At 58.5% G+C, this 23,682-nt stretch overlaps 6 protein-coding genes and 1 long non-coding RNA gene across 10 annotated transcripts; 4 read left to right on the forward strand and 3 right to left on the reverse strand.

Annotated features, from left to right (window-relative positions):
• Positions 1 to 27: 27 nt before the first annotated feature.
• On the reverse strand, positions 28 to 5,273 carry INTS5 (integrator complex subunit 5). The gene is made up of 2 exons (XM_084634751.1): positions 5,148 to 5,273; positions 28 to 3,861 (listed from the first exon to the last, which is right to left on the reverse strand). Exons 1-2 carry the CDS (start codon positions 5,228 to 5,230, stop codon positions 1,062 to 1,064), a joined length of 2,883 nt encoding a protein of 960 aa, XP_084490877.1. The 5' UTR covers positions 5,231 to 5,273; the 3' UTR covers positions 28 to 1,061.
• Positions 5,274 to 7,102: 1,829 nt separating this feature from the next.
• LOC311524246 (uncharacterized protein C11orf98) lies at positions 7,103 to 9,471 on the reverse strand. The gene is made up of 4 exons (XM_084635144.1): positions 9,328 to 9,471; positions 8,550 to 8,674; positions 8,067 to 8,164; positions 7,103 to 7,561 (listed from the first exon to the last, which is right to left on the reverse strand). Exons 1-4 carry the CDS (start codon positions 9,448 to 9,450, stop codon positions 7,440 to 7,442), a joined length of 468 nt encoding a protein of 155 aa, XP_084491270.1. The 5' UTR covers positions 9,451 to 9,471; the 3' UTR covers positions 7,103 to 7,439.
• A 146-nt stretch (positions 9,472 to 9,617) lies between these two features.
• Positions 9,618 to 10,987, forward strand: LOC311524247. Its single transcript, XR_014712508.1, has 2 exons — positions 9,618 to 9,748; positions 10,124 to 10,987. It is a non-coding gene; the product is annotated as an uncharacterized lncRNA (long non-coding RNA).
• Positions 10,988 to 11,057: 70 nt separating this feature from the next.
• On the forward strand, positions 11,058 to 13,434 carry CSKMT (citrate synthase lysine methyltransferase). 2 transcript variants are annotated; one of them, XM_084632894.1, is made up of 2 exons: positions 11,058 to 11,151; positions 12,537 to 13,434. In XM_084632894.1, exon 2 carries the CDS (start codon positions 12,554 to 12,556, stop codon positions 13,223 to 13,225), a length of 672 nt encoding a protein of 223 aa, XP_084489020.1. In that variant the 5' UTR covers positions 11,058 to 11,151; positions 12,537 to 12,553; the 3' UTR covers positions 13,226 to 13,434. The 2 variants fall into 2 exon arrangements, with proteins under 2 accessions (XP_084489020.1, XP_084489019.1); XM_084632893.1 differs by lacking the exon at positions 11,058 to 11,151 and adding an exon at positions 11,368 to 11,514.
• Positions 13,435 to 13,713: 279 nt separating this feature from the next.
• Positions 13,714 to 22,590, reverse strand: LOC311523157 (uncharacterized protein). Of its 3 annotated transcripts, none has more exons than XM_084632896.1 (4): positions 22,300 to 22,590; positions 17,110 to 17,320; positions 16,461 to 16,930; positions 13,714 to 14,153 (listed from the first exon to the last, which is right to left on the reverse strand). In XM_084632896.1, exons 2-4 carry the CDS (start codon positions 17,311 to 17,313, stop codon positions 14,123 to 14,125), a joined length of 705 nt encoding a protein of 234 aa, XP_084489022.1. In that variant the 5' UTR covers positions 17,314 to 17,320; positions 22,300 to 22,590; the 3' UTR covers positions 13,714 to 14,122. The 3 variants fall into 3 exon arrangements, with proteins under 3 accessions (XP_084489022.1, XP_084489023.1, XP_084489021.1); XM_084632897.1 differs by lacking the exon at positions 22,300 to 22,590 and adding an exon at positions 19,591 to 19,725 and having other exon boundaries at positions 16,461 to 16,858; XM_084632895.1 differs by lacking the exon at positions 22,300 to 22,590 and adding an exon at positions 19,591 to 19,725.
• UQCC3 (ubiquinol-cytochrome c reductase complex assembly factor 3) lies at positions 19,819 to 20,726 on the forward strand. The gene is made up of 2 exons (XM_084632899.1): positions 19,819 to 20,076; positions 20,271 to 20,726. The coding sequence occupies exons 1-2, from the start codon at positions 19,879 to 19,881 to the stop codon at positions 20,403 to 20,405; spliced, it is 333 nt and encodes a 110-aa protein (XP_084489025.1). The 5' UTR covers positions 19,819 to 19,878; the 3' UTR covers positions 20,406 to 20,726.
• Positions 22,591 to 22,712: 122 nt separating the features above from the next.
• Positions 22,713 to 23,682, forward strand: DMAC1 (distal membrane arm assembly component 1). Its single transcript, XM_084632898.1, has 2 exons — positions 22,713 to 22,994; positions 23,537 to 23,682. Exons 1-2 carry the CDS (start codon positions 22,796 to 22,798, stop codon positions 23,593 to 23,595), a joined length of 258 nt encoding a protein of 85 aa, XP_084489024.1. The 5' UTR covers positions 22,713 to 22,795; the 3' UTR covers positions 23,596 to 23,682.

The raw sequence follows: 23,682 nt of genomic DNA on the forward strand, positions 1-23,682 counted from the left end.
AACCCCCATGCTGCAGGTGCTGGGGACTACCCTCCCACACACCCCCAACACCAACTGCAGGGGCAACATTCCCTTCTCAGTCTTTATTTTGAAAAGGAGAAGGAATTGGCAATGGCGACAGCAGATTGAGCTGGGGTTTGTGCCCCCAGCATGGGATGTAGCACCCTGAATAGCTGGGGTCTTCAGACAATTCTTGTTCCATTGATCCCAAAGCAGGATGTGGTTGTGGGCCCGGACAATAGAGAGATGGTGGCCCGGAGGATGATTGAGCCAGGCTGCTCCAGCACACAGCCCCTCCTACACAGAGTGGAACCCACCCAACAGTGGTAGATGGAGGTGGAGGCTGGTTTTGGCCCCCAGCTGTCTACCCTCTATTAAGACCCCCTTGTCCACAGCAGCTCTAAAAACAGAGCAGGAACAGAATCTACCCAGGCCCAGCTCAGCAGCACCAGGGAGTGGGAGAAGAAGCTAGACTGGAGCAGAAGTACTGAACACATCTGCATCCCTCACCTCCCACCCCCAGCCAGTTTCTCTAGCTGGGTCCCAGGGCAGAGACCCTGCTGTAATCCCCCAACAGGGGGTGAGGAGACAAGAGCCCAGAAGCTTGGGAGCACTTGCAGTGAGCTGATGTGGCCCTGGGACCTGCTGAGCATGCTCAGTGCCTCATTGTGGGTGGCACAGGGCCCTTCACTACCCCAGGGCAGCCCAAACCTGGGCCATCAAGCCCCCTGGAACCAGAAACAAAAGCTCCCAGTCCCTGAGAGAAACTGTCAAGGGGGTGAAGTTTCCCCACTGCCAGCTCCTGCCTGCAGCTCCAGGGACTGGGTGGGAGGTGCTGTGACCCCCCTCACTGAACCCTGGGAGAATTTTACGGTTATTCTTAATTAGTTAAAAAAAAAGAAAAAAAAGAGTCAAATGTCCCATCTCCCCCACTCAAGCAGGCACTGCAGTGTCCTAGGAGTGGGGCAGGAGCTAAGTCTGGGACTGTCCTAAGATGGCAAGGGTGGCTGTGCCCTGGGAGGTGGGGGGAGTCCAAGACTGTCTCAAGATGGGCGGCAGCACTAGGTCTGGAAGCGCCCTGACAGCAGCCCCAGGCGGTCGATGTTCTTGTGCAGCACACTGTGCAGCACGCAGAGGTACTTCCCAACATCGCAGTCACGGGAGAAGTCGCGGAAGAAGAGCCCCTTGTCAGCCTGGAAGGTGAACTTCTGGGGGAGGGGGCTGTTGTCCCGCATGTAGTCCCAGACGCTCAGCAGCAGCAGATGCACCTCGAAGGGCACCAGCTGGTGGAAGATCTCGTGCATGTTGCCAAGCACAGGCGGCAGCAGGGAGCCCTCGGCCATGCAGGCCACCAGGGCGCAGGAGGCGTGCAGGTGCCATGGCGAGCTGGTGGTGTCACTGTGGCGTGAGGCCTCCCAGTGGGCCATGAGGGTGGCTAGCAGGCCGCGCAACAGCACCGAGCAGTAGCACAGGGCTGGGGGGCCGGCTGCCACCAGCCTCAGCAGCTGGAAGAGCAGTGGGTTGTCGCGGAAGCGCCGGCAAATCTGGATGTCACGCTCCACTGTGCTGCGGGTGTGCTCCTCGGGCGGCCAGCCCAGCTCACTGTTGGTGACGTCTGGGCAGACGCTTTCCACCAGCACCACGGCCACTGCCTTGGCTGCCTCGGGGTTGACAGCTGCCGTGTGGGCTGGGGGTTCAGGCGCACCATAGCGCCCACCCCGGCAGCAGCGCAGCAGCAGGCTGAGGAAGTTCTGGACATTGTGCACAATCTCCTCAGGCTCCTGCTGCCGGGCAGGCTGGGGTGGCTTCAGTCCGCGCCCAATCACCCCTGCATGGAATACTGACCACACACTGCCAGAGAAGTTGACGGCAGTCGTGAAGCGCCGGTTGATGTCCAACAGGGAGATCCTGGTGCCTTCCAGACTGGCGTCATCCCCAGCAGGCGGCTCGGCCAGGCCTCCAAAGAGCTCGGCATTCCCTGGGTGCAGGGCTCCCTCCACCAGCTGCTGCAGGATGGCCTTCATGGCAGCTGGAGAGGCCCCACTAAGACGGGAGAGCAGCCGGGTGCTGTAGCTGATGCCCGTGGGGCACTGGCGGTGCAGCACCAGGAAGAACTGGTGCACAGCTGAGCGGATGATGACAAGCAGGTGAGCTGGCCGCATGGCCCGGGGCAAAGGGCAGACGGAAAGCAGCAGGGAGGCAGCCTCAGCCACTTCAGGATTGCGATGCAGCAGCAGCTGCCCGAGGTCGCAGAGGTGCAGAGAGAGGACAGGCCCTAGCTGGGCGCTCATGGAGGCAGGGCCCTCCCCCTCCCACTGCACAATCAGCGCCAGGTTGTTGAACAGCTGCACCATGTGCTGCTCCGACAGCCCCCCCATGTGGATCTGGCACACGCACTTCTTGACAGTGGCTGGCAGCAGGTCGCTCATACAGGAGCTCAGCACAGCGTAGAGCTGCGTGGCCAGGCCCAGTTCCTCCTGGCTCCGGGCCAGCGTCAGCAGGTAGAAGAGGGCGTCAGTGGCGCAGCTGGGGGTGCAGTAGACTGAGAGGAGCCCCAGCAGCTGGTGCTGCCACAGGAAGCGCTTGCGCTCTAGCCGCAGTGTCTCCACGCACAGCTCCCGCACGTGGCCCTTCAGCTCATCCAGGAAGGGCACAGCCCGGGGCGGAGCATCCCCCAGGCTGGCCGATCCCCGGTTGTATACCAGCTTCTGCAGGTTGAGCAGCAACAGCTGGATGATGCGGTCACAGGCCTCGCGCACGCTGTCATGGACGGCCAGCCCTGGCGTGGTGATGACCGAGGCTGGCATGGCCGTGTTGACCAGGAACTGCAGGATACGGTAGGCCCCTGCTGACGTCTGGCAGATGAGATGCACCACGATGCTCACCATGTTCTCCAGGTCCTCGCGGGGCAGCGCAGCGAAGTGCTGGTGCAGCTGGCTCAGCACGCTCGGCTTGAGGGAGTCCACCAGCTCAGAGGAGATGGTCCCCAGCAGCATGGGTGACATGACTGCCAGCTGCAGCAGGAAGGGCACCGTAGCTTTCTGCTGCTGGTCACGCACAGGTCCCAGGCTCTCATGGAACATCCGCAGCAGCTCCTGCTTGATGCTGTCTGAGTGGCGTGAGGCCAGGTGGCCCAGGATGCCCACCACCGAGGCAATCTTGGGCACCCGCTTGTCAGCAGCAGTGGGGAAGAGCAGGTCGACAGGGGCTGCCCCATGGACACAGAAGTCCTTGAGGCCGCAGGAGAGGACACGGCTGATGATGGTGTTGGGAAAAGAGGAGCCAATGTGAGCCACCACCCAGTCAAAGTGCGGAGAATGCTGCACTGAGGTGTCCAGCAGGGCATCCACACAGGCATCGGGGCAGGTGCTGATCATGGAGGACAGGCACTGGGTGTAGATGTCCATCAGCGTCCGAGTGGCCTTGCACGACATCCACAGCTGCAGCAGCTCATTGAGGCTGGAGGCATGAGGCACACCATGCCGCCCTGCATACTTGCTGCTCAGCTGCCCCATCAGGTCAATAGACCAGGCTGATACCACAGGTGCCCAGGCCTTGGGGTTCATGCGGACAAACTCAGACAGCACATTCTGGATCTCCTGCACAACGTCGTCCAGGTTGGGCCCCTGAGCCCGCCTGGTGCCCAGCCCTCCCTCACTGCTCTCCAGCTCCAACAGATAGGTGCAGACATACTCGTCAAAGACATTGCGCAGATGGTCCAGCACGGCGCTGCGTGCAGGTGGCAGGCTGCGCAGCAGCAGGATGGCACAGCGGGCATGTTCCTTGATGGTCAGCTTGTTACCATGCACAGGGTCCACACCACTGAGGAAGGCTTTGATCTCCTGGGCCAGCTCCTGGGAACTGTGAGCAAGAAGGGGAAGCATAGATACATCAGGCTGCAAGAGGGATGTATGTTCCAACCTCCCCTGTGGCCTGGATCCCAAGTCTCCTCACCATCATCCTCATCACTAGCCCTAATGCTATCCGGGGAGGGGGTGGTGGTGGTGGTGTTAGGAGGGAGAGCAGGCCCAAGGATTCTGGAGTAGCTGCCAGTCATTCATCCTATGAAGTGGTCGCCAGCCTGTACTTTCCTTTCTCATGCAGTAGGGAGTCCATTATAACATGGATGATATCCTACAACCCACTGGGGCTGGGCTTTAAACCTTGTTCCCCCAACAGCCCAAAGACATCAAGCAGCACCTGATGTCTCAGGAGAGAGCTGACCTATAAAGCTGTCATGGGCTCCAGGACTTAGAGAAGAAGGGATTTCAGGAAGGAACTATGATCAGTCCCTACCTGGTAGGGAGGTACCTAGCTGGGGCAGTTGGGTGGCCTGATCACAAGGGTTGTGGGCCTCCAAAACCTGGAGAAAGGAGAATTTCCTGCTTGGGAGGTCCCTGCCAAGCAGCAGGGGGGTCCTGGGGGCTCTGGCTGGGGATCAGATTCCCAGGGTAGAGGTGGGGATTATGGGGCTCCAGGTGAAGGGGGCAGTGGGGATTTCCTGCTGGGCAGCTGGAGAGAAAGGATCCCTGTTCCTAGGAGTGGGATCTGGTCAGGGAGGGGGATGGGGAAGGAAGAAGATTGATAGGCTTAAGACCCCCCTGGAGAGTTCCCCATGGGGGGCTTTCCCAGGGAAGGCAGGGTCCTAGTGACCTGTGGGAGGGGTTGTGGCTCTGGGGGCTTCCCCATGGACGTCCCTGTTCCTGGGGTTCCCAGTGAGAAGTCCCTGTCCCGGGGGAGGGGCTGTGGAGCTGGGAAGGGGTGTTCCCAGTGAGAGGTCCCTGCCCAGGTGGAGGGGCTGTGGGGCAGGGTTCCCAGTGAGAGGTCCCTGCCCAGGTGGAGGGGCTGTGGGGCAGGGTTCCCAGTGAGAGGTCCCTGCCCAGGTGGAGGGGCTGTGGGGCAGGGCTCCCAGTGAGAGGTCCCTGCCCAGGTGGAGGGGCTGTGGGGCAGGGCTCCCAGTGAGAGGTCCCTGCCCAGGTGGAGGGGCTGTGGGGCAGGGTTCCCAGTGAGAGGTCCCTGCCCAGGTGGAGGGGCTGTGGGGCAGGGCTCCCAGTGAGAGGTCCCTGCCTAGGGGCGAGGGGTTGTGGGGCTCAAGGACCCGGGGCCGGGGGTTCCCAGCCGGAGGTCTGCTGGGGGGCTCCCGGTACCTGAGCGGCGGGTGGGCCCCGTGGGCCGGGTTCTGGGGCGGCCCTGGCGGCGCCGCCCCCGGGGCGTCACACAGCGCGGACATCCAGGGCCGGGGGGTCCCGGTGTCAGCACTCAGGCTCACTCGGCGCCTGCGCACTGGGGAACGTGTCACAGCGAAACGGCCCCTCTCGCACCCGGTGCCCGATATGAAGGTTCCTGCCCCAGTACGTTGGGGAGATGGTGGAGCTCAGGCCAGGGAGGGTGCGAGGTTGGTGGAAATGGGCTAGATGTGGTGTCTCACTGCGGAATGGATTTGGGAATCTGGCTGAGGGGTTGGGTGCTGATCTGGGGGCCAAACTACAGGGAGATGGTCAGCTGTGGGGATTTGGGGGCTTGGTTGGTGAGTCCTGTATAGGAGGTTTGCCAAGTTCTGAATTGTGGTGAGTTGGGGTCTGAGCTGGAGAGAGAGAGAGAGATCGATCTTACCTGGGGCAGGTGGATTTGATCTGGGATAAAGACTGAGCAAAAATCCAGGCTGGGGGCATCTAGGTCACATTGGGTTCCCATGCAAAAGGGTTTCACTTTTGGGTGGCTCCCCCAGCACAGGAGGGTTTGTTACAGTTTGTACCAAACACTAGTGCTAGGTCTGGAGCAAGGCTAGAATTGAGGGACAGCCTGGATTCCCCAAGATAACACTACCTCCCTCCAGCCACTGCAACCCCCCCAGCACCCAGTGCTGGGACAGCCACTGTAGGTCCCTCCCACCCCTAGTCCCCTCAGGACAGCATTGCCAAGAGGCCTGCCCTCCTGACTGGGACAATAAAGCACATGCGTATCCCTAGACCCCTGCAAATCTGCAGCTATCTGCTTTAGATCCAGAGATACTGTATCTGCATCCATAGATGTGGTTGTATTGTTTGCCATCTTTGTGGATCCAAATTTTTGTATCCACACAGGGCTCTACTTATCCCCCTGTCACCAACAGAAGCCTTGTCAGTGACTAATGAAAGCAGGAGAAGGGCTGGGGTTGAGCTGGCTGACGTAGCCCCTCCAGGCCAGCATCCTGCCTTATTCATGCACCAGTAGTGATCCACCAGTCTCTTGCCTCCAGCAGCAAGATCCCTGTTGATTTAGATAGTGCATAGCATGCTGCACCCACTGGGCAGTCCTGCCCATGGGCTTAGAGGGGAACATCTTAGCACTGCCCTGACCCAGTTTGATGCTGTTAGTAGCAATAATAATATATCCGGTCCCTTTTCCCCAGGTGTGATACCCAGCTTCAGTCACGCATCCCTACCACCTCATACAGACTGTGCAGTCCAGCAGTAGCTGTAAGATAGGAGCTTCCTTGGCCTCTTCCCAAGTTCCTTCTAACCCTCCCCCCCCCCCCCCCAGTGTATGATCTGAAGGGATCCCTCTGTGTCCAGACTGCATCCCCTCCTGCCAAGGAAACCATCACGCCAGCATGAAACTCAGCATTTCCCTGAGTCCACTTATTGCTAACCAGGCCTGGAAAACGTTCCCTGGGTGTTCAGCCAGCAAAGGAAACAGGCTTCCTGCTGCACCTGGTCATGGCTGTACTAAGACAACTGGGAGCTTCCCCACAGACACTCACAGCACAGTCAGCCCCCACCCCAGAAGGAGCCCTCCCCATGCTCAACCTGAAGGGGAATAACCCAAAACAACCACTGCCCTAAGACTCACCTAGTCCAGCTCAGTTCCTATCTCCCAAAGGCCAAGTAGAAGAAGACTATTCATTATCAAGAAAGCCCCTCCCACCCTTGCTTGTCCCTCTAGGGGTCCAGCCAGAGGGAGATGGTAAGCTCCAGAGGTGGTTCATTTCACACACAGCCACTGTCCCCTTCCCTCCCGCAAACAAAGCCCCCTTCTCGACCCTGACTTACAGCCACCATGCACAGACTGCTGGGGTGAGGGGCGCAATGGAAGAGCCCCAAAGGCAGCAGCACAAACAAGCTGAGATGCTAAGTGCCTCTGGCCCCACGGGGGGACCAGCCATGATTTTATTTCTTTCACAGAATACCACTGAGTCACACGTCAAAGCCCCAGTTCGTCCAGTCACTTCCCACATGGATGGGGTTGGCATTGCTTCAGCTCTAGAAAAGCAGATAGAGGCCAGAGACGCTTGGAGCTGCCCATTCACCCAGGGTCCGGCATAGAATAGTGCTAGGAGAATGAGAACAAGACACTATCTGCCCCAAGAATCCTGGAAAGGAGGCTGCAAAGTCACGAAGCTGCAGGCATCAACGCAGCAAGCAAGGGTGGGGCAGATTCGAAGCTTTGGAGCCGGTGGTTCAGCTGTCCAGTCCTGGCCCAGCCTCTGCTTCCTTCATCTCCACGTCTTGGGAGGCTGTAGGTTTCTTCCTCCTCCCACTGCCGGTGATTTTTTTTGTCTGTGCCAGGTTCACAGCTTCAACTTTGCCCAAGAGAGAAGGAAAATCATTTGTGCACGTATAACAGTTGTGTAATCCCTGTCACGCTGCACATAGCCCAGCCAAGATGTGGGGGGGGCCCCCATCACAGAGAAGATATAGTCCCTGCTTCCCATTTAAATGCGGTGGGAGAAAGGAAGCATCATTATCTCAACTCAACAGACTAAGAACTGAGGCCCAAAGAGATGAAGTGACTCCTCCAAAGCCATACAGAGTGTCTGGCAAGAATTTGATCCCAGCCTGTCCGTGGGCCAGTCCAGCACTATGGACACTGAACTAGCCAGGAAGCCCCAGATGGTTCTGGGGATTGTGGGTGTCGTGAGATTTTAGGAGCCGGAAGACCCTGAGCCCTGCCCCCTCTTCAGAGCAGAGTCTACCCATCCCTGCTCTTAGCTTCATTTGCCCCCTTTGGGTTACTCACCCATTTCAGGACCCTGACCACACACATCCTCCCCCAGGCCCCATGGGTCACAGCAAAGAAGAGGTTACCCTGCATGGTGGCTTGCTCCTTGGCGGCATGACGGATCTGCTTCATCAGCTTCCTCCGCTTCTTCCCTGAGAGGGTGATGTTGGCTCGCAAGCTGGAACTGTGGGCAGGAGATACCCAAAGCCATATTACACCCAGAGATGGCATAGAAGCCAGGAGAAGCAGTTGAATCAGCAGCTTCTACTACCTCCCAGCTGCAGATGCTCACTGGAGTCCAGTGGTAACAGGGAGAGCTGCATGTTAAAACCACAGACCCCACCCCCTTCCCAGAGATGGGAACAGAACCCAAGAAAGAGCCTTGGATCCCAGGGCCCCCTGCACTAACCACTAGACCCCACAGCCCTCCCAAAGCTGGGGAATAGAGCCCAGGTGTCTGAAGAGATGGTGAGGCCTGAATGCTGAGCTTATTCTGAGTTGGGATAGTTAAATGCCCTTCCCTGGCCCTCTGTCTCAGAGCAGCTTCTGGATCCTCTGGGGGGACTCACGCACGCTTCTTCAGGTGGTGGATGGTGATCAGCCCCTTGTCTACCACAGCTCCTGTGATCTGGTGTTTCCTTCTTTTCTCTTTGCTTAAAACCCGGCGTCTTTTGAAGAGGTTTTTTTTCAGCTCCTACAGGAGGAAAAGCACAGGGCTCTTAACTCACTACCTGGCACCAGTGGCACCCCTAGAGCAGCCATGGGGCTGCGACACCCCAGGTAGAAGGGCGGGAAGGCACAGACCCAGCAAAACACTATAGAATTCAGATCGTAATACACTTAGCAAATGACAATGCAGGAGGAGGGAGGGGACTGATGGTCCCGAGTTTGTTGGGAGCCAGAGAGAATTTGGGGGTTGGATAGAAATAAAATCCTCCACCCCCAGCCCTGTTTTCATCCCAGGGTTGGGGGACGCAAGGAGCCACGGTTCTGGGGCTCAGCATCGCAGAAATACCATAAATCAGAGCTACGTGATGGGGGAAAGGACAATGGGGCTGGTGTCCCAAGGAGACAATGCGTTTCAGAACTGGGGATCAGGGTGTACGCTGTGGCGGGGATGTCTCAAAAAGAAGATCATGGGAAGGGGGAACCCGCCAAAGGGGATCTGAGGAGCGATTGGGCGCGACGTAAAGGGAGAAGCAGGGCTAAGTTATGGAGCAATGGAGGGGCCATAGAGAGGACCCCCAGGAGATGGTTTGAGGCCACGAGGGGAATCCCGGAGGAAACCCCATGAGGGGCTGGATGATTATGGGGACTGGGCGGGCCCCGGGGGCAACTCTCATTCACCGTTCGGGGCCGGTTGATTTTCCCTCCTGGGGTCCCCATGCTGCACCCACGTGGCCCAGGTCGCGCGGCTCCTGATGAAATCACTTCTGGGTCCTGGAAGGTTACGCCACGTGACGTGATCATCACACGTCTTCCGGTTCCTTACTTCCGCCTCTCCCAGACGCGTATCCCACCTTCGTCGGGCCGCGCTGGGGATTTGAATTCGAAACGCGTTCTCTGATTGGGGAGAGCCGGATGCAGCTCTCTGAGTGGAAGGCCGGCTGGCCAATCACAACGAAGGTGCACTAGACCGCGCCCTTGCCCCGCTACGTCGAGTAGCTCCCTGGCCTGCCTTATAAGCAGCCGCGCCGGGCTGGGCGCGGTCCATGCGGCGCCTTTCTACAGAGAATTTTGTCGGCTAGTTTGGGGGGGGGGGTCTAAGGTGAGAGCGCTGATTGGTGGGGGCTCGGAACGGGGACGACCAGCGGTTGCTAGACATTGGGGAGCAGCGTTCTGGGGGCCTCAGGGCGGCGCCTCCTTTTCTTGGCAGGCCCGGGCGGTGTGGTGCCCGGCTCTGTGATGCTCCGGAGGCAGAGGAAGGGGATCCCACCCCCCCCTCGGTGTTCTGTCTTCGGTGCCAGCAGCTTCCCCGTCTGCTGGTTCTATCCTCAAGCACCGGGATACGCGGCTGCGGCCCCGCGGGGAGGCTCTCCTGGGAGGTGCGGGTAATCCTCTGTGGTAGGGGTCGGGGGAGGCTTGTCCTGATGACAGATCGTGGGGAGGGGGTTTCTTACGATTTTTTTCTCCCCCTTCTCAGGCTCTCGCAAGGTCCGGAGGACTCCGCTGTGCTGCCGCTAGAGCGCAACGACATGTGGGCTTGGAAGCAGCGAGGAGGTTACTGCAACCTCCCCTCCAGATCTGCCCTGATGCCTCTAGGAGACGTGCTGCCTAACGAGGGGCAACTGAGATTGTGCTTCTGTGGGTGTGAATGTCTGCAGTCTTCCTCCTTTGCCTCTGGCTGTCCGCTCCTAGGGCAGGGACCCCTCCTCTCTACAGTGCCCCGTGCAATGTGGTCCTGATCCTCATGCAAACAAATAACACCTAGCTTGGTTTACAACTAGCGCCATGCGGTTTGGGCTCAGACTTGAGCTCAGTGGAGGGGTGGAATTCCCTGTGTAGAAGAGGTAACGCTCCAGCTCCAAGATGACAAAGATGAGGGGCCAGGTGCCTGTTCAGACGACCCTGCGACTTGTCTGTTCGCACAATTTAGCGAAGAGGTCCTGGGGAGTTAACTTGGATTTAACCAACTTTGTTTCAATTTGGTTTAAATCTGTTAGGCAGAGTAGAGTGTTTAAGTGAAGTTGCTTTGAAACGGGTGAGGTGTTCTAGTTTGAAGTAGTGCACGTTTTTGCGTAGTGGGGTGGGGTGGGGGCTGAGCCGGGGCTCTGCCTGGAGGGGGCAGTGCAGCCTGCTGGCTAGACTCCTACAGTGGGAGTCAGGTGGCCTTGGTTCTCGTCTTTGCTCTGTTGCTGGGTGATCTGGGTTCCCGCCTCCATGGGGTTGAAGAGATCCTGAGCTTGGCAAAGCAGCTGCCTCTGAGCTGAAGTGCTGTGGATGAGTGTTCGCGTTGCACTAAAGCTGAATGACCGTGCTCCTTTGGCTAATAAAATTCTGAATGGCGTTCCTGTTGTTGGCTGGTTGTTTGCGGGGCAGGGATTCGGGCGGGCGGGCGCTCAACTGCTTCTGGGCGGAGGCCTGGTGAAGGCCAAGCTGCCTGAGCGAAGACTACCCCTGTGGAGCTGAACCCTCCTCGGGGGACACGAACCGGCCACTCGCTAAGGGGCGGTAGGTTAGAGTACGCGTAGCTCCGCGGGCGGGTGCTGCCCAGCCAGGGAGTGGGGGGGGCAGTAACCGCCCTCATCACCCGCCCGCTGCTTGGATACGGGGCGGGAACCTGCTCTCACGCCCGCGGGCAGGCCTGAGTTACATGGGGGGGGCGGTGAAGCCCCGGCAGGGGGCGGAGCCTAGGGCTGGGTCCCTGAAGGGGCGGGGGGGCGAGCATCCAGGCCCGGGCTCCCTGAGCATAGAGCCGCGCCCCAAGGAGCAGGAGACCGGGCGCGGGCACCCGCCGCATGGCAGCGCTGAGGCTCCCCCCGCGGGGCGGCCCGGCCCTGGGGACTCTGCTCCGGCCGCTCTGCTCCTGGGCAGGTGGGTGCCAGCGCTACGGCAGGGGTGGTCTGGGGGCGGGGCCCCCCGGCACGGACTGACTGGGGCGTGTCCCGCCTCGCCAGGCGTCTCTCGCGTACCGGGGGGCGGGGGACGACCCGGCAGGGGAAGGGTGGAATGCATAATATGGCTCCAGAGGCTGATGGGAGGGTCAGGCCAGGGGGAGGGGGGCCGTGGAGTCAGGCTTGGAGGGATGGTGGTTCCCAGTCCCATTGGGTCAGTTGTAGGGGCAAAAGAGGGGGGTCCTGGTCCCATTGGGTCAGATCATCATGCTGGGGCAGGGGAGATGAGGTGGGCCCATGGGGTAAGGCTGGGAGGTGTGGGGGGACAGGGGTGGGAAGGGTCCTTGCCCTATGGGGTTACATGGGTGTAGGGTGACCAGACAGCAAATATGAAAAATCAGGACGGGGTTATAGGAGCCTATATAAGAAAAAGACCCAAAAAGTGGGATTGTCCCTATAAAATCAGGACAGTTGGTCACCCTACTTGGGGAGAGGTGAAGATCCAGGTCATATGGAGTCAGGCTGGGTTATGATGGGGGAGATGGGATCGGACGGGGGGAGGTGGCCCTAGCACTATGGGGCCAGTTGGCAGGGGGATCACAGCCCCAGAAATGGAGCATTCAGTCTCACCTCATCCCCAACTCCGCAGCACATGTGGGCTCCATATAGGGTGGCTCCAGGATTTTTTGTCCCCATCTGCTGGCCCCAGGGTGGGGTTGCACCCCCTGCATCACCCAGCCACCCAAGGGGAGTCAGCATGACACCAAGGGCCAGGGGGCTGTTTGTCCCTGGCCCCTGCAGAAATGTGGCCCTCTCTCCCACACCCATCCATCATAACTCTACAGGGCTGGGATCCACCCTTCCCAGCTTAGGCCTGAGCTGAGACTGGGCAACCCAGGCACTATAGAGCTTCAGACCCCTCCCCATGGGCCCTGCTGGGATCTTCCCCCTCCCCCAGCCGACTCCCCAGCCCATAGACTGACCCCGCCTTCCTCCCCCCAGATGGCCTGTTCCACAGCATGGCCCAGCCTGGCACATGGGACCGCTTCTACACGCAGCAGGACACAGCTGGCACCCCCAGACATTTCAACTGGTTCTTCGACTACACAGCCATCTCCGGGCTCCTGCTCCCGACCCTGCAGGGGTGTGGCCCCTCAGAACCCAACGCCAGCCCCACTCGGGTGCTCGATGTGGGCTGTGGCACTTCGGATCTGGGTCTGGGGCTATACCGGGACTCCCCACACCCTGTCCACATCTCCTGTGTGGACGTGTCCCCTGTGGCCATCAGGTCTCTCCACCGGCTGCTCCAGGAAGTCCCCCCACCCCGACACCCCCTCTCCCAGCTTCACCTCCATGTGGCTGATGCCACTGACCTTGAGGGGGGTGGCTTTGGCGATGGTTCTTTCCACCTGGTGCTGGACAAGGGCACATGCGACTCACTCCTGCGCTGCCCCCAGGGGCCAGGCCAGGCTGGGCGGCTGGTGGCCGAGTGCCTGCGAGTGCTGCGCCCTGGGGGCAGCTTGCTGCAGTTTTCAGATGAGGACCCAGATGCCAGGGTCCCTTTCCTGGAGCAGGCTGGGGGGGCTGGCGTGACAGTGCAGGAAGTTGGGCACATTGGTGGCATCTGCTACTATGTCTACACGCTCTGCCGGCTGGCCCCGGAGACACCAACCAATGGAGCACTGGACTAGGAGGGCACAGGAGACCCTGGGCTATGGATATGGGGGTGGGGGATGGAGGACCCTGCCCAAAGGGAGTGCAGGACTCAGAGAGGGGGGCATTAGGAACTAAAGAGATAGTGCCTCCAATCAGTGTGCCAGGGGACTTCCACAGCAGCACGTGCTCAGGGTGGGGGTGCCCAAGCCAGCTGGAGAATCATTAATAAAGGAATTAGCACCTTGCTGGAGTCTGGCTTGGTACCCAATCCCCCTACATCTAGGGTGGTCACCCCCATTGTGGGCAACTCCCCCCTTGAACAGCAGCCCCCTCCTACTACATCAGCCGGGGGCCCTACACCTCAGATGCAGGTGCTCAGGTATTGCTGCCTCCCTCCCCCCAGCTCAGCCACCCCCTGGGGCTCAGAGAGTGTGGAGCTTGCAGCCCCCGGGAGCCGGCCCCACAGAGGCACTACACCTGTTCCCAGGGCCTCGCCAGCCACTTCACAGTGAGACACCACAGCTAGGACAGGAACCTTTTATTGCTGAGCTCAGCAGGGGAGGAGCAGGCAGCTTGTACCCACTGACACAAACCCTGCAGGCTGCTGGCCCCCCAGCTCCTGGAGGTGGTGGGGGCAGTGCATGCCCCATGGTGCTGCTGTCCCAGATCAAACTCACGCTGACTCTTGCTCACAGATGGGGTGCACTGGATCCGGCACGGAGGATGCCCAAGGCTGGTCTTATTCTGCCCCCTAAGGTCCTGGTGGCAGGGGGCCCATCCCCTCCTGCTGCTGTCCAGCTCCTGGGGAGGGTGTCCTCAGTCCCTGAGCTACGGCCCTCCCACAAGGCTACAGCTGGGTCTCTAGTGGGGTCTGAGGCCATACAGGGAGAGAGTGGGGTCCCCTCTGTCCCCAGCAGCTTCACAGCAGTACTTCATCCAGGGTGCTCTCCAGTGCGGGGGGCCCTGAAACACAAAGCGCAGGGAGAGGCCTGAGGTCAGAGCCTGTGGGGCAGCACAGAAAGCAATGTGGGGCCCTCTTAGGATAATTTTTATTTAAATACTAAGCCCCTCCCCTCTGCTCCCCAGGCCCCTCCCCCAAGCTGAACTCCCCTCCAACCCTTCCCCCAGGCCCCTCTCCTCCCCTCAGCTTCTCCTGAGGGTGAGGCTGCCAGCCCAAGCTCCATTAACCATCCAGCTCCATGCCAGGAGTGGTAACAGACCCCTCCCCAATGCCTCGCGCCAGAGAACGCCCTGCCAACTGCACCCTCAGTGAGAGGGCCCCAGCTCAGACATCCCTGCTGATCGCAGTCACAGCAGCACGGCCCAAGGAGAGACGCAACAGTCCCTTGGGCAGGACAGTCCCAGGTCTTTATGGGTCACAGACACCCCTTCAAGCTCCGACCAGCTGGGCGCCCAGGCAGTAAGCGAGCTGTGGCATCTTGTGCCAGCCCTCGCAGAGGACACTTTGCAATAGCCTGAAGAATGTCTGAAAGGTCCCTACCCCAAGAGAAAGGTCATAAGAACACAGAAGCTACCATACTGGGTCAGAGCAATGGTCCATCTAGCCCAGTATCCTGTCTCCACCAGCGACCAGTACCAGAGCTTCAGGGTGAGTGTACAGAACACGGCAATGCTGGAGAGATCCACCAGTGTCTGATTCTCGAGCTTCTGGCAGTCAGAGGTTCAGGGACACCCAGAGCATGGAGTTGTGTCCATGATCACCTTGGCTAATAGCCATTGATGGACCTATCCTCCATTCATTCATCTAATTCTTTTCTGAACGCAGTTATACTTTTGGCCTTCACAACATCCCCTGGCAATGGGTTCCACAGGTGAATTGTGCATTGCGTGAACACGTCCTCTTGCTTGTATTAAACCTACTGCCTATTCATTGCATTGTGGGAAAAGGTAAAGGGCCCAGCGTCAAATCTGGCAGGGCACTGCTCTAAGAAGGCTGTCAAAGAGCAACTCAGTCACCTGTGAGTTTTGGGCCCTGGGAATAAGTGGCAGAATCATTCCCCCAGTCAAAGAGCTGAGAGTGTAAGGCCAGAAGGGACCTTTAGATCACATAGTCTGCCCTCCTGTGTAGCACAGGCTGGAGAATGTCCCCCAGACACTCCTGTATTGAGCCCAATCATTCGTATTTGACTGAAGGGCCTTCCAGAGAGGGAGCCAGCCTGGACTGGAGATGGAAACTTCACCCCTGCCCTGGGGAGCTTGTTCCAATGGTCAATCACATGCCCTGGGACAAATTTGGGCCTTGTTTCTAACTTGAGTTACTCTGACTTCAGCTTCCAGCCACTGTTTTTGTTCTGCCAGTCTCTGCGCAGTTCGAGCCCTTCTCTACCTGCTGTTTTCTCCCCGCAAAGGCCTCAGACACCTGAGCTAAACAGGCTGAGTTCTTTCAGTCTCCCACTGGCAGGTGTTTTCTCCTGCCCTCCAGATCCCCTCCAATTCTTCGATGTGGCCCTCAGAGCCCCAGGATCAGGCTCAGCAATGTCCTGTACAGAGGAAAATCCCTCCTCAGGCTTGTCTGCTCTTGGAAATTGACACACTAGCTATTTCCGGTTAAGCCCCATGTGGACACTGGGCTGAGGATTGAGCTAAGCAGGGTCATGGCCCTCTCACTCCAGAATGTCCAAGGAGCTATTTTGGTACATTTCTAGGTGCTGACAAGCCCCTCCCCCCACTTTTGCCTCCTCTAGCTCCTCTGGCAGCTTCCCTCAAGGCCCCAGCACCCCCCCAGGCCTCGGCAGCCAGCTGGATCCCCTCCACACTCCCCTCACAACTTGACCACGGCTGAGGCACTGGAGATGGAGAGCAGTGCCAGCCCCATGCCCCAACCCCCTAATGGCCTCATAGACACACTGAATGGGGGAGGGACTCCTGAAGCACATCCCACCCCCCCAAAGCTTTATGGGGCCACAGTCCTCTCCCAACTGGGCTCTTGCCATGGAGGCTGGGGAGCCCAGATCCTGAGGTGCCTCCAAGACAAAGGATCTGTATCCCAGGGTCCTGTTGAGGCCCCTCTCCCCCTTGCATGGCCATGCCCCCCAGACTCTCCTGGCACCAGCCCTGCCTCGCCCCACAGACTCACTGGGCCCTGCCCCTGCCCCCCAGACTCTCTGGGCCCCACCCCCAAGACTCACTGGTCCCCAGCTCTGCCCTCGAGACTCTCGCAGCCCTGCCCCCCAAACTCTCTGGGCCCTGCCCCCCAGACTCACCAGGCCCTGCCCCCCAGACTCACCAGGCCCCGGCCCTGCTACTTACTCCTCTCCATCAGTGAAGAGCTCATCCTCGCCCTCCAGCAGCAGGAAGTCATCTGGGGGCCAGCGCAGCTCCCTGCTCTCCACCTCTCCCGCCTCTGTGGGTTCCACCACAATGGACGGCAGCTGGGCCTTCCCCTGCACTGGGCTTCCAAGGGGGCCCTCGCATGGCTTCCTGGGGGGAGGATCTTTGCACATTTCCTTGCACAGCCCTTCACATGGCTCCATGGGGGGATCCCTGCACAGCTCCCAGGGAGGAGTGTCCTCACACAGCTCCACGCACGTCACCTCACACGGCTGCCTGAGGGGATCCTTGCACATCACCTCAGACAGCTCCTCAGGGGGACCTTTGCACAACCCCTCACACGGCTCCCTAGGGGCGCCTTTGCCCGTCTCACATGGCTCCAGGAAGAATGAGGCACAGAGGATAAGGGGGTTAGTTTGCGCGCCGGGGGAGCCTAGCTGCCCAGAAACCTGGAATGGCAGGGAGGAAGGCAGGGCAGTAAGGCTCTGATATGAGGATGGGGGTCTGGATCTGATCCACAGGAGGTGAGGGCAGCAGCACAGGGGGCTTTGTCCTGGGTGGCTCACCTGGCTCTGGCCTCATCTCAGGGGACCCAGTGAGGGGATGTCCCAGGAAGGGGGTGTCTCACCTGGCTCTGTGCGGGAGGCTTTGTCTGGATGGGGCTCCTTCCCACTTCTGATAGCCACTGCACCTCCTTGTCAGTGCTGTGGAGCCAGGCCAGGCTGTTCTGCCCTGGGGTCGCCACAGGTAGCTGGATGGGGTTGCAGGCCTCACCAGGGGTCAGCACTGCCTGGGATGGGGCACCACCACAATCCAGAGTCCCCTCAGCCATAGCGATGCTGGGAGTAGAAACTGGGGGTCAGGCCTGGGAATGGCCCCGTCTCCTTCCCCCACCCAGCCAGGGTTAAGCCCTATGTCTATTCCCCAGGATCCAAGCCCTAAAGTTCAGACACCCCTGCACTGGCAATTTAGGCCCTTCACCAGATTGGGGTGGGGGGGGAGGATTCCCCATACCACAGAATCCCATATACACACACTGGAACTTCTGGTCCTTCCCCTGTGGGGGGCACTTCCCAGCCCCAAAAAGCCTCACTGTGACACCCCCAACCCTTGCCAGGGGTCACCTCCCCCCTTCAGCTAGACTATCACTCCCTCTTCCCTGAGAAATCCCATTGTGGGGACAGAGGGAGTCTGTGCCTGGGCTGACCCCCACCCCAGCCTCCCCTCGGTCGGTCACACACCATCAGGCGCTGTCCTGGGCCATCCCAGGATGTGCAGGGATTACAGGGCCCAGCAGTCCCCAGGGCAGGGAGCCGACAGATGCTCCAGGCACCATAAGCGCTTTGTCCTGACACCAGGCTAATCCCCTGGGCACAACAGCTCTATGGTGCCGGGGTGGTGGATTCCCCTATTCAGTGCTACCCGCTAGGACCTTCTGCATTGTCAGTGCCCCCCAACCTGGCTAGAGCACCCCTGCCAAGCTCCCCTGTACTCCCAACCCTTGGATCCCCCTGCATTCAGTAATCTCCACCCCAGGGAGAGTGCTCTCCTCTCCTCCCTGGACTGCACTCCCAGCCCTGGGCCCCACCCCATCCCCCACACTATGAGGGCTGCCTGCTCCAGGGAGATGTTCCCAACCCCTGCACCTACAGACTAAGGTGGGAGCCCAGACCAATCAGGGCATGGGCAGCTGCTGCCCTGGCCCGGAGTTGTCCCAGGACATGGATAATTACGAGGGGAGGATTGGAATCAGGGCTTCAGTTAATCACTCAGTGAGCTCATGGGAACTGCCCAAGGAGCTAACTGGCTGCCCTGAAGGTGGGGGAGCAGAGGAGCTCTTTAAAGGTCAGGTAGGGGACCCAGATCTCACTCAGCCTCTGGCATGAAGCTTGCACACCCTAGCTAAGGGGCAAGGCTGCTGGATCCCTGGGGCTGCTCCAGCCATGGGTGGGAGATTGAGTCAGCAGATGCTACTGACACAGGCTGGCTTTCACCATGAACGGGGTCAGGGCAGAACTGGATTAATTTGGCAGCCATGGAGCAATGAACAGGGGCCCCAGAGCCCCTGGGATTGGAAGGCCCCACCTCAAGATCTGTCCAGTTGCCAGGCCCCACCATGGTCCCATTTCCCTGTTATGCCCAGGTCTAAGCCAGCCTGATTACACGACTCCCAAAGTTTAAAGGGGCCTTAATGGGATTGGGGTGATGAGCCCCGGGCAGATTAGAGAGGTCACTATGGGGCACATTCACAGCATCAGGGGCTGTGGGAGAAATACCCCTCCCTCTTCCCAGACGGTTCTCCATCATTAAAGACCACAAGATGGGGGGCCTCAGACCCAATGATTTGCCCACTGAGCGATGGGGAGAGAAGGCTGGGTGCCCCCTGCTCCCACTTAACAGGTGCCAGTGCTTCCCAGTGAGGACCATGGCACAAATCCCACCCCTTCCTCCCCCCTGGTGGAGAGAGACCACAACAGAGCTCCCTTCAGGACTGAAGGTTCCCTGGCCAGGTATAGCCCTGGGATTGATCAGATGAAATCCATTTGGTTCATTTGTCTCCCTAGTGCACCGCCCAAGACTAATGCAGAACGGGGTCAGCAGAGCCCTGACGCAGGGGGTTTAGGGGTTGTCTGAGGGAAGACTGGACTGGGGAGGCCCAGGGGGAAGGGTCAGTGGAACTAACTACAGAGGAACTAAGGCCTCTGGAGGTACTGAGCATGGGAGCAGCCTGGGCAGAGCGAGACCTGCACAAATACACTCCATCTACACCACAAGGGACTGACTCCTCTGTGCCTCTCCAGATGGGGCTGCTTGGGCAGGGAAAGCTTACATCACCCCCTGCCAACATGCTTCCCTCCAACTGCTCTCTGAGGGGGACAGCACGTTTGGGGACTTGGGTGCCTGCCCCAGTGGGGACCAGACTGAAAACCCCAGAGACGGTACACTGACCTAGCCACAAAACACCTCCACCCCTCTCTATGGTAGGGGAGCAGGTGTCTGGCCCGTCCGAGCCCCACACCACCGCTCTTTATGCTGGGAGGCCTGGCCCGCCCACCCACGCACCCCTCCCCTATAGTGAGGGATAGGGTCGCCTGGCCCAGCCACACACCCTCTCTGCCGCGCGGGAGCGAACCGTCTGGATCAGCCAGACGCAGAACCCCCTCTATGGCATAAGTCCTATGATCTCTATGGTTGCAATGGGACGCTCTGGCCCACCAGTCCCTGCTTTCTATGGTAGCAAAAATCGAACACTCTGGTCCTTTTCCGCTGTTTCTCTGTAGTAGCAAAAGGGGGCGCTCTGTCCACAGCGCATGTTCTCTATGGTGGTGCCTGGGTCACACCGCCCATCTATAGTAGCGTGACAGGACGCTCTGCCTGGACACCTCCCCCGCTCTCTATGGTTAACTTCTGTCCGCTCTGTTTCCCGGGCAGCCTGAACTCCGCGGCTAACCAGGGTTTTTCATACCGCGCCCTAATGGAATTCCTGCGACGCCTGCTGCTGGGGAGCCTGATGGTGGCTGCGACCACGGGGCTGGGGGTCGGGGTCTGGGCGCTAGTAACGCCGCGGGAGCCGCGCAGGCGGGAGATAGCCAAGGTGAGGGGGCCTGGAAACTACCTCCCCTGGAATGGGCCATGGAGGAGGGAGGCCTGGAAACCAACATTTCTGCGGTCAGGGAGGAGAGCGGAACTCGAAACTGCTGTTCCACTCTCTTTTCAGAGAGAAGGGGGAGGTCTAAAAACCACCAAACACCTCGCCCCCCCCTCCCGACCACTCCCTTCTCTCCTCAGGAGCTGCCGGAGACAAACCCCCTGCGCTGGGCGGAGAGGCGACACCAGAATGAGCTGGTAATGGCAGCGATTAAAGAGGCAGCTGAAACAAATGAGAATGTGGCCCGGAGGCCTTCACCAGCCTGGAGCAAGTGACAGCTGCCCATCACCCTCCCAAATGGGAGCCAAGGCAACTGGTCCTGAGACCGCCCCTGAGGTGGGTGCAGGCTGCATTCTCCATCCCTGCAGCCATCTCTGGTCTCCCCCAGGCCAGAATGGGATGGACACTCCATGGCTGTCAGCAGATGTAATGATCAGTGACCATTATGCTGAGGGGGACTCTGTCTCTTATTCCCAGTCCCTGGTTATACCCACACAGGGTATGGGTGTCATGCAGATCTGACAGAGCAAAAACTACAGCATGAGATAAAGAAGCATTTTCATGTCTTTAATAAACTAACCTAGTAACCTTGTAAAGACCTGTCTGGTGTCATGGTTAAAGCAGCTGGTGCACTGGGGTTGCTGCCTCTTATGCTAATCATCATGCCTCCCACAGAACTGAATTTTGATAATATACAGGCAGCTGGTGGGGGGGGGGGTAGATACCCCTCACAGCAGGCTAAAAAACTGCACAGGCTGATATTGTTATTCATCCACCGTTCCCACTGCTGTTGTGCCTAAATCACCCTGTGTGGGTTTGGCTTTTCTATGACAAGATCTTTGGGGTAGGGTCTGTTATTTGCTCCAGGTCTTTAAAGACCCCAGCACAATGGGATCCTGGCTTGACTGGTCTTCAGCAACAGAAACATTAAGTAATTGTATCTTTATGCTTCCTTCTCTCAGTTTGGTATACCTGCTTCTCATGGTATCCTGGGATTGTGCACTCATTGGGGGTAGGGACCAGCTCCTCCCCAGAGGTCCCTGATAGGAGCTTCTATATGTAGAGAATGCTGCAGTCTGTATTCTCAGCAGCACAGACTACCGTGAGTGTAGCACACCTGCCTCCTGCGCTCTGTGCTGACTTCCCTTAAGTTAAACTCAAGGCCTTGGTTCTTATCTTCAGTGTGCTCCATGGCTGAGCCCAAGTTGCCTAAAGCTTCGGGACAAAGAAGAGCAGAGCACTCTGCTCCTCAGGCACAACAGAACTGTGGCATCAGTTTGTCTGTACCGGAGACAGTGCTTCCCTGGGGGTTGATCCCAGGTTGTAATAAACTCCCCCAGGAACTAAGAATCAACCCAAATTTCCCCATCTTCCACTCCAACAGTCTGGGCCACATCTCCAACCTGCCTTTGCGAACATCAGCACATAGAATATATCATCTCTAAAAAAACAGCCTTCTGCTAGCAGTAAAAAAAAATCCCCCTTGCTCCTCCTTGAAGAAAGAACCAGCTGTGACAAATGTTAGTCATGTCACTTAATGCATCATTCACAAAGAAGCCAGATACCACAGAGTATAGGGCTGTATAAGAACCAGAATGGAGCTGAGTTGGTGCTACTGCAATACAACGGAATAATGGTAATGTTGAATAATAGTTAATACAGTTAAAGTTTTTGATATTAATAAAAACTAAACTATTTAAGCCTCCTGTTGCTTTGTGCCCTGGCCTGTACCCCTTGCTCTGGTATCTATTCAGACTGTACTGAAGGAACCATGTTTGATTAGTTATAGGATAATCTCAGTAAAGGGTGAGACCTGTGTCAATAATATACACTATTAAAATGGACAAAGTAAAATGAAAGCTTGCAATAGCTACTGAGAATTCCAAGTTTTCCAACCCAAGCTTATGCTCCTGCTGTGTTCCCTACAGCACTCCTGCTGGGAGTGTCTGGCTCTGGAGTACCTGAGAGTTCCTCTCACAGCCAGTATTCCTGTCCTGCTTCCTACACTACCCCCTGCTGGGAGAAGCCAGATCTAGAGTAACTGGGAGCTCCCTGCCTCCAGCAGGCTCTGCTGGGAGAGGCTGGAACTGGAGTAGCTAGGAGCTACCCACAGAGCCAGCGCTCCTGGTCCCAGATGTTTGTGCAGCTGGGGATGTGTTATGGTTCTACCTCACCGCCCCAAAGGGCTCGTCATGGGGACCCAGCTGTAGGGCTCTCTTCAACTTTCCTCATCCCCCCCCTGGGGTGCAGCCTGGACTCCAGTTCTTCTGGGAGCAATGGCAGATGTCCCAGGAGGGGCGACTGTTTCCAGCAGGGTATGCCCAAGGGCAGCCTTGGACAGAGGCCGTCAGGGACAGAGGGGTTTGGGGAGGGGGGCAGGTTCTTCAGAGCTCGGAACTGTCAGCGCGTAGGCGACGTTGGCACACGGACACTAGACGCTCTGACACCACACCCTCACGGGAAGCATTTCCTGTTCAGTTCTTCCGCTCCCCAGAACCCCAATAGGCTGGGTCAGTACTTCCGGTGGCTAGGTTCCGCTGTGCTACAAAAGTTTCTACTGCCGGGTTCCTTGCTGACGACTTTCTGGCACCCATATTTCCGGTTCCCCCAATGGGCGCCGCCATCTTCGGAATCGGCTTCTTTCCGTGCTTCTATTCCCGCCGCCATGTCTAAGGCCGCGGAGGAGAGCAAGGCGGCCGCGCCTCCCCCCAAGCCGCTGTTCGGGAGCTGTTGGAGCTGCCGCATCCTGTCCGGCTCGGCGCTGATCGGGGCCGGGTACTGGATCTATCTAAGCCCGCGCAGGGTCATAAGCCGGGGCATCGCCCCCTCCCCGTGGAACATTTTCCAGCTCTCCTTCGCAGTCAGTAAGTGCGCGTCAGGGGTCACGGCGGGGTCAGGGGTGGGCAGAGCGTGACCCCATCTCCATGGGAACCGTTCCCCACGTCAGAGAGTGCTGGGGTCACAGGTCGTATTGGAGGTCAGGGACCTGTGACGTTATTGACCTTGAGGCCACCCAGGGGGTTAGAGGTCACCCTAAGGCCAGGGTTCAAGGGTCACACCAGCTACATGGGACCAGCCACCCACATCACCCTCATTAGGGGCATTCCAGCCACTGGAGTGGGGAGGAGTCAGTGGTGTTACCCCATCTCTCTGGGACTGGGGGGGTCACTGAGGTCGGGGCAAGTGTCCTAGAGGGGTTAGGATAACTTCCATGGCTCCCACTACTCCTACTTCTATGCTGGCTTTAAGGAGCGTATGGACTCGTGACCTAGCAAGTTCCCACCTCAAGGGAAACTGTAACCTACATGTTGATCACCCCCTTTAAGTTTCTGGGGGTCATGCCCTTAAGGGGAGAGTCAGTCCTATGCAATCACCCCCTGATGTCTCCCTCCTTTCTCCCCTTCAGGTCTCGCCTGCTGGGGTGTAGTCATCCTAGCTGATCCAGTTGGGAAACAGAAGAAGTAGAACAAACAAGGCAGGACAAGGTGCAGCTGCTGCACTGGCCAAGTCAAAAATGTGCATTTGGGACAATAACATGAATCCAAGAGAAAA

Source organism: Lepidochelys olivacea, assembly GCF_965140295.1.
Source record: "Lepidochelys olivacea isolate rLepOli2 genome assembly, chromosome: 7".
NCBI lineage: Eukaryota > Metazoa > Chordata > Testudines > Cheloniidae > Lepidochelys > Lepidochelys olivacea.

What these genes read in the sequence shown, in the direction of transcription:
- INTS5 (XM_084634751.1), bottom strand. Translation starts at nt 5,230, where the DNA reads ATGTCCGCGCTGTGTGACGCCCCGGGGGCGGCGCCGCCAGGGCCGCCC. An exon ending in GGGGCCCACCCGCCGCTCAG is followed by an intron (nt 3,862 to 5,147) that starts GTACCGGGAGCC and finishes TCTTGCTCACAG; the next exon opens with TTCCCAGGAGCTGGCCCAGG.
- LOC311523157 (XM_084632896.1), bottom strand. Translation starts at nt 17,313, where the DNA reads ATGGCTGAGGGGACTCTGGATTGTGGTGGTGCCCCATCCCAGGCAGTG. An exon ending in AGCCTCCCGCACAGAGCCAG is followed by an intron (nt 16,931 to 17,109) that starts GTGAGACACCCC and finishes CTGCCATTCCAG; the next exon opens with GTTTCTGGGCAGCTAGGCTC. An exon ending in CTCTTCACTGATGGAGAGGA is followed by an intron (nt 14,154 to 16,460) that starts GTAAGTAGCAGG and finishes TTTGTGTTTCAG; the next exon opens with GGCCCCCCGCACTGGAGAGC.
- UQCC3 (XM_084632899.1), top strand. Translation starts at nt 19,879, where the DNA reads ATGGTTAACTTCTGTCCGCTCTGTTTCCCGGGCAGCCTGAACTCCGCG. An exon ending in GCAGGCGGGAGATAGCCAAG is followed by an intron (nt 20,077 to 20,270) that starts GTGAGGGGGCCT and finishes TTCTCTCCTCAG; the next exon opens with GAGCTGCCGGAGACAAACCC.
- DMAC1 (XM_084632898.1), top strand. Translation starts at nt 22,796, where the DNA reads ATGTCTAAGGCCGCGGAGGAGAGCAAGGCGGCCGCGCCTCCCCCCAAG. An exon ending in CCAGCTCTCCTTCGCAGTCA is followed by an intron (nt 22,995 to 23,536) that starts GTAAGTGCGCGT and finishes TCTCCCCTTCAG; the next exon opens with GTCTCGCCTGCTGGGGTGTA.
- LOC311524246 (XM_084635144.1), bottom strand. Translation starts at nt 9,450, where the DNA reads ATGATCACGTCACGTGGCGTAACCTTCCAGGACCCAGAAGTGATTTCA. An exon ending in AAATCAACCGGCCCCGAACG is followed by an intron (nt 8,675 to 9,327) that starts GTGAATGAGAGT and finishes TTCCTCCTGTAG; the next exon opens with GAGCTGAAAAAAAACCTCTT. An exon ending in GGAGCAAGCCACCATGCAGG is followed by an intron (nt 7,562 to 8,066) that starts GTAACCTCTTCT and finishes TCTTGGGCAAAG; the next exon opens with TTGAAGCTGTGAACCTGGCA.
- CSKMT (XM_084632893.1), top strand. Translation starts at nt 11,439, where the DNA reads ATGGCAGCGCTGAGGCTCCCCCCGCGGGGCGGCCCGGCCCTGGGGACT. An exon ending in GCCGCTCTGCTCCTGGGCAG is followed by an intron (nt 11,515 to 12,536) that starts GTGGGTGCCAGC and finishes TCCTCCCCCCAG; the next exon opens with ATGGCCTGTTCCACAGCATG.